This window comes from Passer domesticus, chromosome 8, assembly GCF_036417665.1.
Source record: "Passer domesticus isolate bPasDom1 chromosome 8, bPasDom1.hap1, whole genome shotgun sequence".
Lineage (NCBI taxonomy): Eukaryota > Metazoa > Chordata > Aves > Passeriformes > Passeridae > Passer > Passer domesticus.
In genome coordinates, this window is record NC_087481.1 from 31,707,535 (window position 1) to 31,727,268 (window position 19,734).

Below are 19,734 nucleotides of genomic sequence, written 5' to 3' on the forward strand. Positions count from 1 at the left end.
TTATTGTTTTAATTACAGAAATTGTTTACTCTTCATTTACTTGCAGCTGGCTTGAACTGTACAGGTTTCTTGAAGAACTGGGTTCTTCCAGAATGGTGGTAATCAAAACAGGACACAGGAATGCAGACATTCCAGAGGAACCAAAGGTTAGCTAATTATTGTTCAGCCAACATGGGACTTCAACATCTACGAAGAACTATATTTTAATGACCAGAATTATCTAGGTGAGTTTCCTGGTTTAAAAAAAATGCTGAAGGTCCCCAGAGAGTTTCTATCAACTACAAAGTATGCAGCAGTTAACAGAGGGAAAGTGCTGAACTTATAATCTGGGCTGGCATTATTTAAGCATTTTAAGAAGTCAGAGACTGTTCTTAAGATCATTACTCAGAAATGCTTTACAGATACCCCAAAGTCTGGTAAGGGCAATCACACTCACTCTGTAAACATCTGTACCAAGCCCTTGCCTGTTCCAGGTTCCCTTCCTTTCAACCCAACCAGCTTTCCATTATGAAGGGAGTAATGGTTCTTTTTCCATCTGCATCAGCTCTGCTGACACTTCCCTTCAGACTGGCCACCAGGTCTCAACACACTTAAATGTGATCAGATCACCAAGACACAATGCAGGTTTAAGGCTGCAGCAGGGCTGCTGGGAAAGCAAAAAGGGTGGACTGGCTCTGGGAAACAAGAGCCAGGCTCCTGCCACAGCACATACACAGCAGAGATTCAGGCCAATAAGCCTCCAAATGCTGATGTGCAACAGGAGAATATTGCTGATATAAAAGTAAGGACCTCAAATGTGAATGGTGCTTACAGCATGGAACAAACCTGTTTTAGCTTCATACCAGTGAGAAGGGTTTTGTAAAGCTGGTTTCTCCTAGTCCCTATTGTCTTCATCTTGAATAAAACAATTCTACATTTTGCTCTGATCTTCTGTAAGTGTTTAACTAACCACACTGCCTGAAAGCTATCTCATGCCCTACCACACACACAATTCTGAGATTGGAATGAGGGGAAAATTGTTGTTACAACTCATATTTGATCAGTATTCTAAGAGAACAAAAAAATCCAACCAAAGCACCATATCAATCCTTCCAAATGTCACCCTTACAGACCACAGTAGAAGAGGAATTTTTGAGTGAGCTTCCCCCATCTCATTCCACTCCTTAAGATGCGTAAACCACATTCTGCTTCCAAATAAATGCAGAGAAGGGAAAAAAGTAAAATAAATAAAATTTGCTCTAGACATAAATTTCATGGTGTATCTAACTATGGATTTGCACTCCATATTTCTACAGAATTCAGGAAAACATCCTAGTTTGAACATACACTCCAGAAATGGCAGACCACTTACACCCACTCTCATCCTTGTCTTCTCTTGCTTGTTCTATTTATACTCCAGCTTGTGGGAACAGATGGTTATTTTCTAGGGTTCAGCACTACATATAATGCACTTTTATCTTTTTTTTAAGTTATTCTCATGCTGAAGACATTATAAAACCACATTTCTGTGCTTAACTACTGACAGCTATAATGGAACAGTTTTTATTTTAAAAATTAATAATACTTCAAAATCTTTACAGAGCACCATTGAAGAGACAAAGTCAATTAAAAACTTATGCTTAAACACAAGGCTACAGGAGAAATTTGGCGGAACAAGTAATTTTCATGTTGTTATTTTTGGGCAAAGCTCTGTAAGATAGATGGTATTTTGTTTCCCCTGCTGGTTCAAGAAATGCCAACTGCCAGGATGCAACTGCTGCTTTATACTCCTTATGGAAATGTTAAGAGTCCCCTGTACACTCAGTCTATTCTATTGCATCTGAACAATGAATGCAATATAAGTTCATATTTGTTTCCATTAACAGTGTCATTGTGGCAGCTTTCCCATCTTCAAAATACTTTAAGAAAATCTTAACCATATAATTGTGCATTTTTAGCTCAGTTCTTATTTATCTTACAGGGATTTGAGCCATGCATGCAAAGCTAAGTGTGATTTATTCTTCAGTTACTTTGAACTGAGATTCAGTGGAGAAATTTCTATTAATTTGGACAAAAATAAAATATCTGTGAAATAATTAGTGAATGAAAAGGTAGTACTGACAGACAGCATGCTTATCCAGAGATGTTAGTGTTGAAGGACATATTGTCAGTAGCTGGGGCATATCCATTAGCATTTATCAAGAGCAGTTTGATAAATCAGTAATTTTACAATACTGTAAAACCTGTACCAAAAATGTACTGTAACGATATTCAAACATTAACTATCCATTTTTTTCTTTGACAAAAGGGAGCATTTCATCAAATATACTGGAAATAGTGAATATAATCAATGCTTTTTGTTATTGCAGACTAATAATAGCATGTAATTTCCTTTTGAACTGCACGTGCTAGTTCTTTTGAAAATGAAGGAATAATGGTAACTGTTAAAAGACAGCCAAAAATACACCCAAGCAAGCTTGTACATTTTCCAGGGAACTGTAGCTGTCCTCTGCTGATCTCCTGCAACTCAGTGGTGGCAACTGTCCTAAATAGAGTGACTGTACTTCATTTATTTCTAGTATCACTTGGCACTATTTTGACAGCTCACAAAATAATGAACTCATTGAACCTGGTGCCTATGTTTTACAATTAGCCATTGCTAATTTTTGAGGGAGATGGAAAATAAGCTATTATTCTAAATTAGTTACTTAAAACTACAGCTTTTTTCCCCCCACCCACAGTAAGATGTCAAATACCATCCATGAAATGTCTATTTTTGTGGATGCGAAGTTGCATTCTGCATTGTATGCCATTCTTCTAGAGCTATTACAGAAAATTATAAACCTAGCTGATATACATATAGCTACTACCCACTTCAAGTAAAATCTCATCTTTTCATGAAGCTTTTGTAAAAATATCTCAAGGGATACCCCACAGAGGTAACATCGATAAGAAGGAAAACTAAACTGCTTTAGTTTAACTCTCAGGTCATGTTACCATAAATAGATGAAACTTACCTTTCCTAGAATCCAACAGAACATTATATATGCTCAGGGAATCCTAAAACTGCAATTACAGCAGTGCTCAAGGAGACAAGCACAAGACATGAAAAAAATCCAATCCCTACAACAGCTACAAAAGAGGTGGGAATTCCCATACAAGCAAGTCTGGAGATGAGCACTGAGAGCCACCTCTAAACATAAACAGGAAGGATTCCTTTCAAATGTATTTGAAAGAATTTAAAATACACTACAACTCTTAAGAGAATAAATAAAATAGCAATCCAAAGCCAAGGCCATTTTTACAAAATCCCTAGGTTTTTAAAAAGCATTTCCAAACCAAGAAGCACATAAACAGAGGAATAAGGAATTTGTCAGTGGAACACAGGTGCTCTAACTTTTTATGCCACTGATGAGTGCTCCCTAAAATGGAGCCCAGAGGCACCATCAGATACACTATACTATATATATAAATATATATACATATACACACACCAGTACACAATATACTGGATGCTTGACCTTGAACAAAACCCCCACCCAGCAGAACAGGTATCACCAGACATCAATGAAATGCACAATTGTATCCATACCTGATGGTGCTGGGAATCATCCAGTGTTTTGAAAACCATGGCTACCATCCCGTGTGCTCTCAGGTGCATTCGGAAGCTGGGCATGGCACACTTGGTCGCCAAGCTGATTACACTGGAGAAAACCAACTGGGTTAGAAGGACTGAAATGACCACACTGAACAAGAACAGCAGATAATGCTGTTCCACACAAGACTGACCACGTGCCTCAGACCTTGGCAAACTGTTGGAACGTTTCTTCTAAAATTTGTCTAAGGCAGGTTTGCAATTGGTGAACAGCGACTGGCAAGCAGTGTTTCATTCAAGTTGCCATCAGCAGCAAACTATGTCTGCTTTAGATTAAACTTGGCTAAAACCAGGATTTTAAAAGACAGCCTGAATTTGCTTCTTAAAAAAAAAAGCTGAAAATTTCCAATAGTTAAACTGAAAGTAAAGCACCATGTCTCTGATTTAGAGACATGGGAAAGCTCGTTATGGACCAAGGCATTATGAGCAATTGTAAATCTGAGCTTCCATTGTTATCTAATTAACTGACTAGTCTCACCTAAACCTAACACTACTTATACCTAGAACTTCTTTTTACATTTATTGCTGCATTTATAATTGATGGAAACACTATAAATTTCAGAAAAGATCTAACAAATGTATCAGTAATTACTGAGCAGCATAAGAGTTTATTTTAAAAATGGCATTTTCCCCTAGCTTTCTCAGTAAGCTGTCTGCCATTTCTAGCACAGTGCAACATAACAACTGCTAAAAATACATTGCTTTTAAATGTGCACTTATGTGGGAGTGATTCTGCAATCAAGTCTTCCATGACTGCTGAGGAACCTGCCTCTAGGAGATTCACACAGTAAGGTGTTTAAAAGAACAAGGGGTCTGTCTCCAACCACAACAGCACCAGTTAGAGGTTACTGACCTGTTTGAGTCTTTTACATCTATTCCTATCCTTACACATTGAGTTCCTTTGGAAAAACACTTTTATTTTAATTTGTTAACTGAAAGAAAAGATTTTTGTTGTGCTTATGTAAGTTACATTCCACTACATAAAATTGTTAAGTAGTAGTTAAAAATCTGATTCATTTTGCTACATGAGCAAATAAGGAGCACAACTATTCCTAAACTGTCATTATAGCAGTAACTTATTGTTAACATATTGCTATATATAAACAAACTGGTGATAGAGATAGATATCCCAGCAACAATATTCATTGCTAATTTCTGAGGAACAAATAAATTTTCAAGTAGCTTAGAGGCACAGATAGCTTTTTCTCAGCCACAGCCAGATCACAAAGCACTGCCATCACCTCTCTCTCTATGAATTCAAGCTTTTGTTTCTCTATTATTTTAGTTTAACTGAACAGAAAGGAAAACTTAGGCATATAAAAATATTATTGCATGGTTACTTTATTTAACACTATTACAATTAATTTCATGTCCAGGCAATTGACACTGGTATCAAGTCACAAACTTTTTCAAAGTAAGGTTAACATTTTTGATGCCAACTTCACGATAATGTGTAACTTGAATATTCAAGAATAGTCCAAGACAAGTTAAGGAACCTCCCAATTAATATTAAGGCCTCAGTCCTTTTAGTGCATGCCAGTAATATTATTTCTCAATAGAAGATAAAGAACAGCTGAAGTTAAACAACATCTCACTATTACCACAGTTCTAGATTTTCATCAAACTCTGCAGTCTTAGGGATTTTATTTTAGAATTGAATTTGCAATAAAAACAGAACACAAGATGTACTACATGAACAAGTTATCAGAAGGTATTTTTTTAATTTACAGCAAGGATAACAAGTGCGTCAAAGATGTCTCTTACTGCACAGTTTACTATTTCATCTTCATAGCCATACTGCTTATGATTATTCAAAACACAATCTGATTATTTTCAAATTTTACTCTTCGTGGCAGAAGTGCCAGGTAAATGTTAATGAAATTTTAAAGCACAGTCACTTCCCTGATGTATATTTAATTCAGTATCTCTTTCAAATACAGGTTCTGTGTTTTGTATTAGATGTCTTACCTAAGGCAACGTGTGTTTAGGGGCTGATTGCTCTTCAATCCACTTAGCAAGTACTCAATATCATCTGTGAACTCTTGATTTTCACCAAATTCCACTACATCATTGAAGTGCTTTACATGCTGAACAACAGTGTATAACTGGAAAAGACAAATATTTTGACCTAAGTAAGTTGCTCTTGAGATTGATAATAATCTTAACAAGTACAGTTTAAAATTCTATTCAGTTTTAAGTGCAAGGAAACATTAAGATGTTAATAAAGGCCATTCAAAATATTATTTTTAATAGGAAAGCCAAATTGTGTTTTGACACTGTTCCTTCAGTAGTTAGGATTACTAGTAATTCTTTATCTTAAAAATTTGTTAAGAATACTTACTTCTTTGTCTTCTTTCCTACATTTCAATGCAGTTACTATCTCTTGATAGGGCTGAGTAGGTATTGTCACAGTTTTTATCACTTTGGGAGGTGGTGCAGGAGCCTTAAAAACTCCATCATCTTTATGAATTGCCTCCTTTGAAGATAGCCTTACCTATTAATAAGAAAGTGCTAAAATGGGCAGATGTTTTGAGCATGAAAACATACACTAAATACATCAGGAAACAGTACAGGTGTGCAATTGTCAAACTCACATTTTGGGACTATTTAGTCCTTGCCTTGCACTACCAAGATGTATATACCCTAAGCTGTGTGACAATGTGTCTACTCTTAAATACAAAATAAAAAAACCAAAAACCATTTTCAAGTATCAGGAAAGCTCCAGTGGAATTCTAAAACTAAAACCAGCAGAACAATAAAATGTCCTTTATACTGGTTCCTTAAGCTTCAGGGTAAGTAAACCAATCAAATTCTGTGTTTATTTGTTGCTCTTTGAAGTCTCTCACCCTTCTGCACTGGAGTTTCCAGGAATGCCCAGGCTGGCTGCACCATGAAGCCCTGAGGAAGCAGCTGGCTCTGGAGGGGAGCAGAGCCCTGAGCCAGCCTGCCTGCAGAGCTCTGCCCCAGCTGTTCTGGCCCTGCCTGCCAGAGGACACTGCACTCCTGTCCGACCCTCCAGCCTCACACTCCAAACTCCACTGGCCTGGAGGCAGGACACTACCAGTACATTGTGTAGCAGCACAACAAAAGCCACACAGAGCCAGGAGAGGCACAGAGCAGACCTCAAACCAGGTAGAGCACGCTCTTAGTATTCTCTTATTTGTGCTGTTAAATATTTTAGGAGCATATCATAGCACAAAATACAGCAGAACCTGTTCTACAGGGAGGAGAGAACTTGATGTTAGGTCTAGAATAACTACTGACAGGTTTCCAGACAACTCTGGCAAGTATTACAGGTTTCTCCTCAACTTGCTTTGCTGTATTAGTTTGAGGCTACTGCAAGCTCAAGTGCAGCTTATCTTCAGATTACTTCTTTGGCACAAAATCTATTATGAAGACAAACTACAGCAAACAAGGCATATGGAAAAAGACCTCCAAATGCCAAATTCTAAATGTACATGTGCCAATTCCAATGGGCATTTACTCACCCTTAATCTCTCAGTAACATCATGTACTTAGCTTCCTTACACAGAAAAATGAGAATATTTTAAAAGTGTGGTTGAAAAAACAGAATTAACATGCAGGCATAGAAGATACATGACCTGTTACTCCAGGGGATGGCTGGAAAGAATGCCTTCTTGTGCACTGTACACTGACAGAAAAAAATTAAAATAAAAGCCAAAAGAAGCTGCTATATGACTGAAGTATTTTTTACATTCTGCCTCTATCACTGTGGCATTTCAGTGTTCACTCACTTCAGCACCTGTGGCAAAATGGTAATAAACCACCCTGAAAAACCGGTTTAGAGCATATACTAGAGGATTGATCTTATCAGCCTGTGAACACAGGAGAGCCACTGAAGGATCTCATCCAAGTCTTGGTTAATGGCTGCCCCTTCAAAGCAAACTCCAAGGGCACTTGGAGAGGCCCTAAGAGAGTACTTGGCATAAGCAGTTTGCATGCTGTGAGTTTCTCACCATAAACCTGAGACAGATTTCTCCCAACCTTCAGGTAAGAAATTTCTACAGAAATTAAAGAGGCAGGATCACATGTGCAGGAACTACCACTGAACATTTGCTCAAGGCTCATTTATCTTGTAACTTTGAAGTATTACACCCATGTAAATCACGGTTAAAAACCACGTCTGAAGCAACTTCAGATGTACATCATAACATGAGCAGCACATACAAATTCCCCTCAGTGCTTTGTTCAGCCAAACCCCTACCACATTCCTGAATTAATATTCTGATGGTTCCAGATACAGAGTGGAAGTCTGACAGAAGACAAAAGTCACTGTCTGAATGAATGAATCAGACATTGCCCTAGCTTGAAAAAGCCATATCCAAAGTCTGTCTGACAAGACCCACACAAAATCTGCCCTTAAGTCAGCTATCAGAGTACTTCACAAAAAACAGTACCAAGAGATTCAGCAGGCAACAAAACCCTCACTTCAAAGTACATAATTTAAATTGAGAAAGGAGTTTAAGAAAAACCCAGGGCTGAAATTTCTGCTCTCTCCTCATTCTAGTGGAAATGGCTGTTTTCAACTCAGTTATCTGCATTTTCCAGGCAGTGCAGTTAACATCCAAAGAAGGCTGCTCAGAATACTGTGAGGAGGCAACCAAAAACAACCACAAATCAAAGAGGAAGAAGTACCAGAACACCACAAACAGGGGTAGAATTAAAAAAAGAAGGAAAAATAAAAAGACAAAAAGCAAAACAAAACAATAAACAAAATCAATTAAATAGAGAAACAAAAAATAAGCACCTACAAACTGGTGACAAAAACAACAGCTGAAGGCTTATCACTGCAAAAATATCTACTTTCTTATTTTCTGTCCTTAGGCCAGTACTATCAGCAAGGCACCAAATGAAATTACATTTACTGACAATGTACAGTGCTCTCTTAGCATAATCAGTAACAACTTCTGCAATATAAGCTAAAGACCCTGGATTCTCAGAGTCTCAAAAGAGTTAGAAAATAATTACTTTGAGTCTCAAAACAATTTACTTTTGGACAAACAACTCCAGGAACTGTTTTCACCCCTGGTGTAGTTTTTGATATCCACAATGTTGGTATTAGTATTTTTTCACAGTACACAGAAAATGGTGTTTCTTTCATAGTATCTAAAGACTCAAGTCAGCCCTCAGAACTACTCCATTAGAAATTTTCATCAGCAATTTGCTGACTTCTGTGTTCATTAGTAAGTTAATCCTCGGAGTTCTCTCAGAAAATGGAATGGAGTCCATTGTTAGAAAGATGAACTTCAGCACTGGGGAACATAACTTGAAGTACTTTTCTAAACTATATTGAAGGTATATGAACGATCCTATTCTACAATACTTCCACTAACAATTTCCTTTCTATCAAATTCCAATGGCTCACAAAGTGGACCTCATTCTGAATTACTGTGACATTACCAGATAGCAAGAACTTGGGTTAAAAAAAAATTAAAAATCAGTGAATCTGGAAAGGAGATCTAGTAAACTTGAGAAAAAAAAAAACAACAGTCTACTTACTGGGACACTGGGAGTTTTCAAAGCTGGTGGTGCTGGCAGAGCCTCTGATTCTGGCTGGTTCCAGTGTCTAGCATTATACACTGCTTTTGTGGGAGACTAAAAGATAAAAATAAAAGTTATTTCTTAAGTAAATTACCAGCAGTCACTATACACTTCAAAATTATTATAGCCAAGCAAAGAAAACAAGCCTCATTTTCCCTGCTGAATTCCCAGCACCACACGTTCTCAATATCACATGTACTGGAAAATCAGAGAGACTTTGAAGCCTCTGATGGTTTTAAAGACATACAGACCCACTCAAATGGCAAAAGACAGGTTATGTATGTATTTAAAGAGTTTTTTCAGTTGTCCCATCTCTGAAATTTATTCAAAGGCAAAAGGTCTGCAACCTTCCTATAGACAAAAACTGACAGCTCAGGGAAAAAAACATGTTAGCAAACACCATGTCAGTAGAAATATGACTGGTTTAGAAACAAAAATGCAGAACTCATATAGACTTTGATGCTAGGAGGAAGAAAAACACTCAAATGAAATGCCTTAATCCATATTAATAAATTAAGAAGTCTTTTTTTAGTCTTGCTCAAAAATGTGTCAGGGCAAATCAAAATGCATCAAAATTTACTGTCCTTGAATTTTTGGGAAACACAACATACTCCTTAGAGGAAGCAAAGACAGAATTCTATTTCTAGCAGTCGTGTTTACCAACCCACTTGCACAATATTGTTCTAGACTAATACAGCATTACAATTTTCTCCATTTCCCACCATGCCATGCATCAAGCAAACTCTGTAAGTACTTGCTTCCTCACAGCAGTTGGACAGCATTTTGAATGTGAAAAAATAATTTCAAGTAAACATTTTCTGTCAAAATATAATATATTAACTCTTTAACCCAAATACAGCTCAAGCCCATAGAGGAGCTACATGTGGCAAGCCTTAGGACCAGCCAGGGACTGAGCACCACTCCACAAAGTGCAACAAGGTTCTAGCATGCCAAAAGCTAGAAAGCCAATTCTCCAAGTCAAGGGTTTCTTTATTATTGCAGAGTAAAACCCCACTGGGCTGCATCCTTCCATTCTTCACAAGACAAAGCCCTACTGAACAAAATTTTGAGGAATATTAGCAGAATGATAGCCTCAGCTGAGAATCTTCAGAGTCCAAAAGCACTAAACCAGTCCAGTCTCCAGACAAGAGAAAAGCCTCTTTCCTCCTGCCCCGCCGAGTGTGCTTTCGTGTGGTCATGAGAAACTTGGATTGTTAAATTATGTTCTTAAAGCAGTGCTCATATACCATTCATAAACATGTATACAGCAGTTATCATCTTAAGTTTCATCAGTTTTGCAAGGAAGCTCTTTCAGACAGCATCTGTTCAGCTCAAAATTTTAACTGAGAAACCAGTTTCATGTTCAGGATACTGCAGTTACAAGAAGACATCTGGGCCCACAAATAGGAAGCAAGTGTCATAAGGATCCCTATTTGAAAAAAGGTTAGAAAATGGTCCAGATGTTAACTCTCTTCTCTCCTACACCTTTCTGAGCAGCAAATATTTACCTGGAATCTGACTCAGAGTTTGCAATGAACAAAGGAAGGACAAAATACAAAGAAAATTAAAAAAAAAATTAAAAAACCTAAGACAGATGCAAGTTTCACAAGCATCTGCCATGGAAAAGAACCACTGAGTGTTTTCGTCTCTTGAATTACTCACAAGTGCTCCACACTTCATTTTAGTGCATATTTAAGATTGGCAAGACAGGGTGCCCTATCCTGGTATACAGGATAATCAAAGGAAGCAACACACTCTGCTAAGTAACATATGGTACAGCATTTTATAGAATCAGACTAGTTTGGGGTGAAATTCTCTGCCTGTGTGCTCCTCTTCCTGCAGGCCTTGTGCTCCACCAGGAGCCAAACACAGCCCCTGGCAGGCACAGGGGAGCAGAGTCAGGCTGGGTTTGAGCTTGTCCTGGCAAGGCAGCAGCTGGGCCGGTCCCGGGCTGACCACACCATGGAAGTGTCCACAGTCTCCTTGGCTTTTCCAAACCCAGCACCTCTGCTGTGCACACACGCAGGGCAAGGAGGCCCAGCCCACAGGAAGCACATTCAGAGTTTGGGAGGGAGTTGTAACAAAGCACACCAGCAGCTGTGGCAGTGTAACCAAAAGGGCCACACAGCATTAGTGTGTCTGCCTCAGCAGAGAGCAACAGCTGATGCGTAGGAAAGAGTTCAGCAGGGCAAACAGATAAAAGCAAATTCCTTCCAAATACTCAGGGCTCACAGGCTTCCAAAGATGGTATGCTTTGTGTTTAACAGTCAAAAATGGGCTTTTCTTCTCCCATCTCCCTTAATTCCTTACTAAATCAAAAGCTAGGGCATCCCAAAGTGTTTTGTGACATGGCAGTTTACAACTTAACCATTACTAGTGCAATAGAGAAAAAAGGCTACATTTTACATAAGAAAACAAGCAATGCCACCAATAAATGCCTGTTCTGAGGAACGAGGACATCTGCATTTAATAGCTCTCTTGTAACAGAGCCTGAAGTGCAGCTGGAAATAGTAATCCTTAAAATCTCAAATACCTCTGGAAGGTTTGTTTTAGTGACCATTCCTTGTAGGATCTTCCACTTCAAATCAGAAAAGACCTGAACAAGTGATTGGCCTGTGATTCCATACCCTCCCACAGTATTTCCTTAGACACCCTGCCATTGCTATCTGGTCAGTCTCACACTGCCTGCAGTCAGCTGGTCCACCAGAACACACCTGCAAAAATCCATCACCGCTTTCCAAATAAATATGTTCTAATCAGCTCTAAGACATTATGCAGAGACTTTGGAGCCTCTCTTACAACTCAGGTGGACTTCAACACAACAAACACATCCCTCTTTTCCAACCACCTCTTAAAGCAACCTTCCTATTTTCCCTTGCAGCACAGAATTAGGATGAATTTCCAGATCAGTTGCAAAGAAACTGCACCAATACTGATCAACTAGTGAGCACTGTGTGGATTTGCTTTGGATTATTGTGTGACAGAACTGAAGCCAGGAAAACTGTCAAAGATCAAATGAATGCTACTGAAAAAAGACTTTTCAGAAGGGCTTGATCACAAAAGCAAAGTTGATTTGGTTTTGGGGTGTTTTTTTAAAAGGCAACTCAAATGCTTGTGATAACAAGCTTCCCTGAACAAGCAACACTGATATTTAAGCAGCAATAATTTAAGAAACTTTCCCTTAAAGACAAGAAAACCTTGCAATTATTCAAATAACACAGACTTTTCTTTAATAATTCCTTCTCTCAAAACTAACTGGAATAGATGCAAGTGGAAGTACATCATTCCTTTGAATTCTCTGTTCTTAAGGCAAAAAAGCTCTGCAATATTAATCAGCTGTAAGAGCTTCTGCTGAATAGCAGAGGAGTTTCCTTTTTCCATAGATCTAGAACTGACAGCTGCTTACACAGAGATACATGTCTGAAAGACTGCAAATATTCCAGGGTGGGTATAAGGCATATGGCACTGTGGGACTCTGCTGAGGTTCTGGGGGGGTGAGGGCAGATACAGAACCACGGCTAATGCCAGGGATTTCACAAAATGCACAGAGCTGTCTCTTTTATAGGATCATCTCCAAATGGCATCAACTATGGGTCATGCTTAACCTCCCATCCCTGAAAGCCTCAAAGCTGAAGTTTTCAAGAGCTGGCACTATGCACATACTGATGCAGCACTGCCTGCAATTCATAGATGTCAGAATCACAGAAAGTAAGAGCCAGGGACATGAGTCACATGGAAAATACTAGCAAAACAAGGAAGAGCATCTATTTGCAGGCAAGAATGCTTTCCAAGGTAGAAGACAATGGCAAAAGAAAACTGAAGAATATTTTCAGCAGATATCCTGATAAATGAATTATTTATGTCTGAAATGCATTCAGTAACACGGCATGCCAGATGCGTTTCAAAACTACAAGTTCCAAAAAAACCCCAATAAACAAAATATATGAGTTACCACTCTGTATTCATCATCATTAAGAGTACTATCCTGTCCTGCATGTCTCACTTTGAACAGGAAAAAGGTAACAAGCATGTTATGCAGCACAGAACTATTAATAATGGACTGTTTCTTTTGAAAAGGGAAAGGAATGAACATCACTCAGAGCAACGAAAAAGAAATCACACTTCAAAACACAAAGATGGAGTATCAATTCAGCACAAGCTGAGCCATGTTATAGAACAGAAAAAAGAAGTTAATTTGAACTTGAGAGGAGACAACACTTCCCAACACCAGTTTAAAACCAGCACCAAACTGCTTTTGCAGTGTTCAGATTTTGAACTGCATCTCCATTACTTGGATCAAAGTAGCAGATAAGTGCCAATGAACTACTGCCATGGATCACTTAATTGTGAGGTGCCATTCCATTTAAACACAAAACACATTATACACACACATGGCCAGACAAGGTTTAAGAGTATCAGACAACACAAGGAGCAAGGAAAAAATGTCACTGAAGCTTTTTCTGCATCAAACTTCTGAAGATCTGCAAAATGCTTTTTCTTCCTTAAAGCTCAGGAGACCCACAGGGCACAAGAAGATGATGGGTCCAACACCCAAGTCAAAGATGAAAATAGAAAATAAGAAACAAGACAATCTAATAAATCAGATTCATTAACAGAAATATCCAATGCTGCTTATGCTGAGTGTATTCAAAGGTCAGCTCAGAAGCAGAAACCATACGGTTATGGTCACTATTATGGCCTGAAACCTTCAATAAGTCTAATTAAATGGGACAGGGTACAATAGTTTAGACATCTCACCACAATACTGGAATCATAATGCTTTGCTCAAGAGAAAAGGAAAACCTGCAGTTCAAGGAACACCCTGGCACAAGCACTTCCCTGCACAAACTGCTCACAAAAATATCCTGCTCTCTTGGTTGTGCAAGGCAGAGAGGAACAGGCCACCACAGACACACGTTCCCCTCCTCTCCTCCTTTTAATCCTAATCTACCCAAAGTGTATCAATCTACCAAGAGGAAAGCCTTACAAAATTGCAACTGCAATGAAGTTCCAGAGGTGATACAGCTGAGGTGTGCTTACACCTACGGAAGGGTTTCCATTTGGATAAGTAAAAAACACTGCTCAAATCTCCCAGATGTCCTCAGTTACAGCTCTGGGGTTTGCATCACTGAGGATGCTGACCTGACTGCTCGCCAGTGAGAGCAAGCTTCAGCTGCACCTCCAGAGAGCACCAACCTCATGCCACCTGTTACCAGGCATTGCCTGTATCAGGTCAAAACAAAGCCAATTCAGAGTAAAAGCTTTGAACTGGGTCTAACAAGGACACTGAGCCCTCAACACCACTGATTCCCCCCTCAGGACATGCTCACTCTCACCGTGCAATTACTGAATGCACATCAAGTCTGAGATGGAGCTGAGTGAACCAGCCATGCTCACACAGTACACAGGAGCTGGGAAGACAATTTTGCATATTCATCTGCATATAAATCAAGCTCCCACTAGCAAATGAAACTGGTGTATTTTAATTCCTTTGAGCGCTTTTCCCATTTTAGAACTTCCTACAGGAGACTTTGCGCAATGTAACATTTATCCTACACAGCTATCCTGCATTGCCAATTTACTAAAACATTAAGCTAATTACCAGAACTACAAAACTGATGTGTGTGTGAGTTTTTTGCAGGGAATATGAGGATGCAAGAGAGAATCTAGTTTGAAAAATACTTTAATCAATCTTTGCTTCTTGCCTTAGAGCTAACAGCAGTAGGAACTGGAAGCATAAAATGCCACATTTCCACCGTGACATTAAACATTTTCCATTCAACTTAGTTTTTCTACTTCCTGAAAAGCCTAAGTATGCACAAGGGGAGAAGGATTTCTGGGCTTATTTTTCATTTGTTCCTCTTGCCTCTAGGAGGACTTAGCATGTTAAGCTCACTTTGCATCTCTACCTTTCTCAGACAAAGCTGCTGATATTTCTGTTGACACCACCTAGAAACAGGCATTCCCAAGAATGCTGCTCCCACAGTTCTACCCAACAGCTGTGTATGGAGGACACTTAAGGAAGCACTTTTTCCAGGTGGAAGGAACCCAGCTTGGTATCTACCAGAACACCATCTTCACCATGGTTTAATATGAAGGAGTGAGAAGAAAATTTTTATCAGCATCAAATGATTATCTTGAAGTGAGAAGACCAAATCCTGATGTATGCTTTCAGTCTAGGATGGCTTTGAGGTGCTAAATCCCAACTCAGTTCATTAAAATTAGAGCAGCTACCTCACTCTTCAATTTAGGTGACTAATCTAAAAACCTGCCAGTCCTGACTAGTATCCTGCTTACTAGCCTACACATTAAGAATTGGTTTTGGTCTATTTACATTAATAATAATAATAAAAAAGTCCCTAAATGGTAAGCACTTGGAAGCAAGTATTAAATAAGTATGGTTATAGAAGAATCTGGTTTTGCAAATGTTAGGTGAAATAATAGTGTCAATATGAGGCTTTGGTTTCTAACAAATCAGCTATTGAACAGATTTATTCTCAACTTTTATAATAGTTTTAAAATATATTTTTACTCCAGCAATATATCAAAATTGCTTACAATAAGCTGATTATAACTGGCTGGCACTTAGAACAGCTCATCTCTTGTTTATCATTCCAACAAAACTTATTTGGACAAAAAAATCCCCACAAAAACCACTTCAGTTCAGAACTGGCAGCCAATCTGCCAGAAGCACCAGCCAGCAGATGAAAGGAATGCACTGCAGAAGCAGCAACAGGCAGTCACAGGTTGTCAGCCTGCTCACAGACAGACTGGCCTTAGCACTGGACTAAGAGGTCACAGAATATTTCAGTTGCCCAAATTCAGCTTGACTCCTCAATGGAGTCAAAACAGCTTACTCCAGCTAATGATCTTTCCTCCTAAAAAAAAAAAGCAATTTCAACTTTGGAAATTAGGATGCAAAAAGCAGCTCAGTGTGCATAGTTATCAGCAGTTTATTACCACTGAGAAGAATTCTTTATTACAACTGTTCATCCTTAGGACAGAACACACTTTAACTAAAGGTTATGCAAGATGAAGACAAGCAATTCTTTTTAAAATGAGCCCTGGCCAGTCTACTCTGATCCTACCATTATGTGTATAGAAAAGGCTATGACTGACAGCAAAACCTTTGAATTCCTCTGCTGCTGTTTCAGAACTATTTATTTGAAATAAGCTATGGAAAAGTAATTAAGCAAAATCACATAGGTTTGTGCACTTAAGACAAACATTCACATACTCTAAAACTTAGAAAGAACAAAGAAAAATGTTTAAAAATCTGATTTGGGGAAATGCTGATTCGTTTGCAGGCCAGCAAAAAGAAACGTTACTCGCAGGATGCCTTTGATAAACATCTACTGCACAGTATAACACAGGCTAAGTGGAAAACTACAGCCCACAGTGCAGCCCAGTTTCTGTCCCCTCCCACACTCACGTCATTGTCACATTAGCCCTAAGATCACTCAGCCAGCCCAGAGAGGGCACGGGTTCGTACTTCTCCAATTTCAAAATACTTTCAAAGACGAGGTATAAGCTTTTCATTTTGAACTTCTAGTTTACTTAGACCCAGCATTTGTTTCTAACTGGTATTTATAGCTCCTTCCAGTCAGCATGAAACACCAGTGGAGAAAGCTCCCATCAAACTGTAAAAGATCTCTTATACCTTAAAACAGGTATTACAACAAATGCTAGCAGAAACAAAGACTCATACCTAAGGGTTTTTTTCAGGTATTTTAACAGAAGTAAATTATTGTCCATTATGAAATTGACCGCCTCATGGAAAAAAATCTGCCTATAGGACAAGAAAGATGCATTTCAATAATGAACTAGTTGCAGATCAGACTGAAATCATACAGAAGAAAAAAAGAAAAATTCTTCCTGGTTCAGCACATGGTAACTGGAAATAAGTGCTCTTTACACAGTATTCATTTAACATGCCCTTCCAACTTACCTGTCCAAAAAACCACACGTGGAATTCTTGCACACATTTCTGTACTTTGTTGGGTACAGAAGTTATTCCTAAAACTTGACTAACACAAGAAAAGCAGTAGTTACAAGTGTTTCTCTTGCATACAAAGCTCAGCAGCAGTCTGTCGGCTGAGCCATGTCTGAATTCAGCCATGCTTCCATCCACGTACTCAACACTACTGTCGTGACTAACCCTGCTGACATCACTTGATCAAAGTGCTGCATGGAATCCTGCTAATGCTGCTGTGTTTAGTGAGCATTTCTCAGTTGCAATGTTGACTTAACCAGGTTAAGATGACTTAATCTCTCTTCTTGGGTCCCCAAGTTTTAGAGTTTCCCAGTGAACTGGACTCAGATTTATGTTAAATGTTTCCTTTTTAGTGAGTTATTTTTATAGTAATATACAACGTTGGGAAACTGAAGGCACAAGGGAACAGGAGGGAGCTGGTCAAGCAAAGGGAGAACAAGAAGCAGCATAACCATGTGCTTCTGTAAGTATTTCTTGCCTCTTTCGGTCCTTACAGCAGATGGGGCTTTGTTGGGTTTGGGACTGGGTTTTTTTGGTTAATCCAAGAAGATCTCAGCTTTTCCTGGCAAATGCAGTCCACACTAGTGGAGGAACTTTCAAGCAATGCCACTTTAGTGTGCTGAACTTTAACAGTACTTTAAAAAGTGCTGTTACCAAAATGTTCCTGAGCACAGCAAGCAGTGAAAGCCAAATGCCATGCCACCCAGTAAGGCAAGGGGGCCCGTGGCAGGCAGACACCTGTCAATTAACAGCTAAAATGCACTAACAGCTATCAGCTTGATCTAGCACATCCCAATCAAATCTGTCACTATCTCAAACCCACTGAGCCTCGTGTCAGCTGCCAAAAAGGACTGCTGTGATTTTATCCCAGCTGGCAACTAAGCCCCACCCAGCTCCTTGCTTACTCACCCCCAGCGGGATAGGGGAGAATCCAAAGGGTAGAAGTGAGAAAACACTAAGAAATAAAGACAGTTACACAGGGAAAGCAAAAGCCATGAATGCAAGCAAAACAGAACAAGGAATTAATCCACCACTTTGTATGGGCATGCAGTTTTTCAGCCATTCCCAAGAAAGCAAGGCTCCATCTGGTGGAACAGCTACTTGGGAAGACAAAGGCCATCACTCCAAAGGTGTGTCCCCCCTTCCTCCTCCTACCGATTTTATATTGCTGAGCACATTGTCCTATGGTATGGAATATCCCTTAGGTCACTGTGACCAGCTGTCCCCTCCAAACCTCCTTGCACACCCCCAGCCTCCTGGCTGGTGGGGTGGGATGAGGAGCAGAAAAGGCCTTGGCTCTAAGTGCTGCTCAGAAGTAACAAAAACAGCCTAGCACTACCAATAGTGCTCTCAGCACAAACCCAAAAGAGCCCTGTAAGAGCTCCTCTGAAGGAAATGAACTGTATTCCAGCCAAAACCAGCACAAACAGAAAACTCTCTGGTCCAGTATTTGAAAGGGCCAAAGGAAACACCATGAACATCAAGTTAGTGGCAAAGAGGCTTTTCCATACCTTTTCCTGTACAAGCCAATGTGTGCACAACAAGAGGAAAAGAAAAAGCCCACTGATGTATCCCCAATCACTGGGTACATGTGGGAATGTGTACACAAGCCAGACAGGTTTTCTAGAGCAAAGATTTCAACTTAGTGAAATTTGAAGACATTTCTCCAGGTATAGCAATGTAAGAGTATAAGAAACAAAATTAAACTAGCTTCGAGTAATTTAAAACCAGTAAATTTTCATTGCAAAAGTGAATATTTAATTGAAATATGCCCATTTTAACTGGAGTCACAAGTCATTAGGCAATTAATTAGCCTTCAGATTAGTTTTTAGCTTGATTAGTAGTTCATGAATCACCAATGTAGACTGACCATGTACTGAGCACTTTCTTCCTCATCTTACCAATCATAAAAAATACATTTCAAACTCTCAAGAAAATGTCAGTATTTTATAGGAGCTGAAATTGCATTCTATAGTAGCACGGAAGCTTTATGAAATATACCCAGAGCAAAAGATATCAACATCTAAGAAACTAATTCCAAAGGACTTGTTCCTAAAATTGACCTACTCTAAGGCACAGGGAAAAAAAATCCTGATGAAGCACTCATCTAACTGAAATTTCATGCTACTTTGAGAAAACATAAGACTGAGTCTGCTTCCAGTTGTGCCAACTTGGGAGAGTCAGTGCTTTTTTTTCTGTTATACCTCCTCTGTCTCCTTCATGCAGCTCCTTAAGTCTTCCCACATGCCTCAGCAGCCCTGAAGAGCAGTAACAAAGATTATAGTTTCTGCCCCCCTCCCAGGCCCCTCAAGCTGAAAGGCTCCCATGCCTTTTAACTATGATTTGCAACTCTATCTAAATTCTTACCTTGAAATATTCAAAGGTAATCAGTATTCACCATGTCTAGGTTGGCTTCCTATGGCCACGGGCAGAACTGGGATCAGCAGCGAGCTGCAGACCACTCATTATACATTTTGAGTTTAAGAGCAGAGGGGCCATCCCAGGAAAAGTCCTGTTCAGAGGACTTGGTGGTCCCTAGTGATAT

General features: G+C 39.2%; 1 protein-coding gene and 1 long non-coding RNA gene across 9 annotated transcripts in view; one reads left to right on the forward strand and one right to left on the reverse strand.

The window, feature by feature from the left end:
• The window catches only part of LOC135306364 (uncharacterized), a 31,862-nt gene extending 30,199 nt beyond the window's left edge, over positions 1 to 1,663 (forward strand). Inside the window, exon 3 of one of the 4 annotated variants that reach the window (XR_010367159.1) lies at positions 47 to 1,663. This is a non-coding gene — a long non-coding RNA (uncharacterized LOC135306364). The remainder of the gene's footprint in view (positions 1 to 46) is intronic. The other 3 variants (XR_010367161.1, XR_010367160.1, XR_010367162.1) reach the window with 3 other exon arrangements.
• The window catches only part of WAPL (WAPL cohesin release factor), a 133,363-nt gene that overhangs the window by 15,518 nt on the left and 98,111 nt on the right, over positions 1 to 19,734 (reverse strand). For 4 of the 5 annotated variants that reach the window (XM_064430071.1, XM_064430069.1, XM_064430070.1 and 1 more), the window contains 4 exons: positions 9,155 to 9,250; positions 5,976 to 6,128; positions 5,603 to 5,739; positions 3,572 to 3,683 (listed from right to left, as the gene is read on the reverse strand). In XM_064430071.1, the coding sequence (XP_064286141.1) occupies positions 3,572 to 3,683; positions 5,603 to 5,739; positions 5,976 to 6,128; positions 9,155 to 9,250 (498 nt within the window). The remainder of the gene's footprint in view (positions 1 to 3,571; positions 3,684 to 5,602; positions 5,740 to 5,975; positions 6,129 to 9,154; positions 9,251 to 19,734) is intronic. The other variant, XM_064430074.1, reaches the window with a different exon arrangement.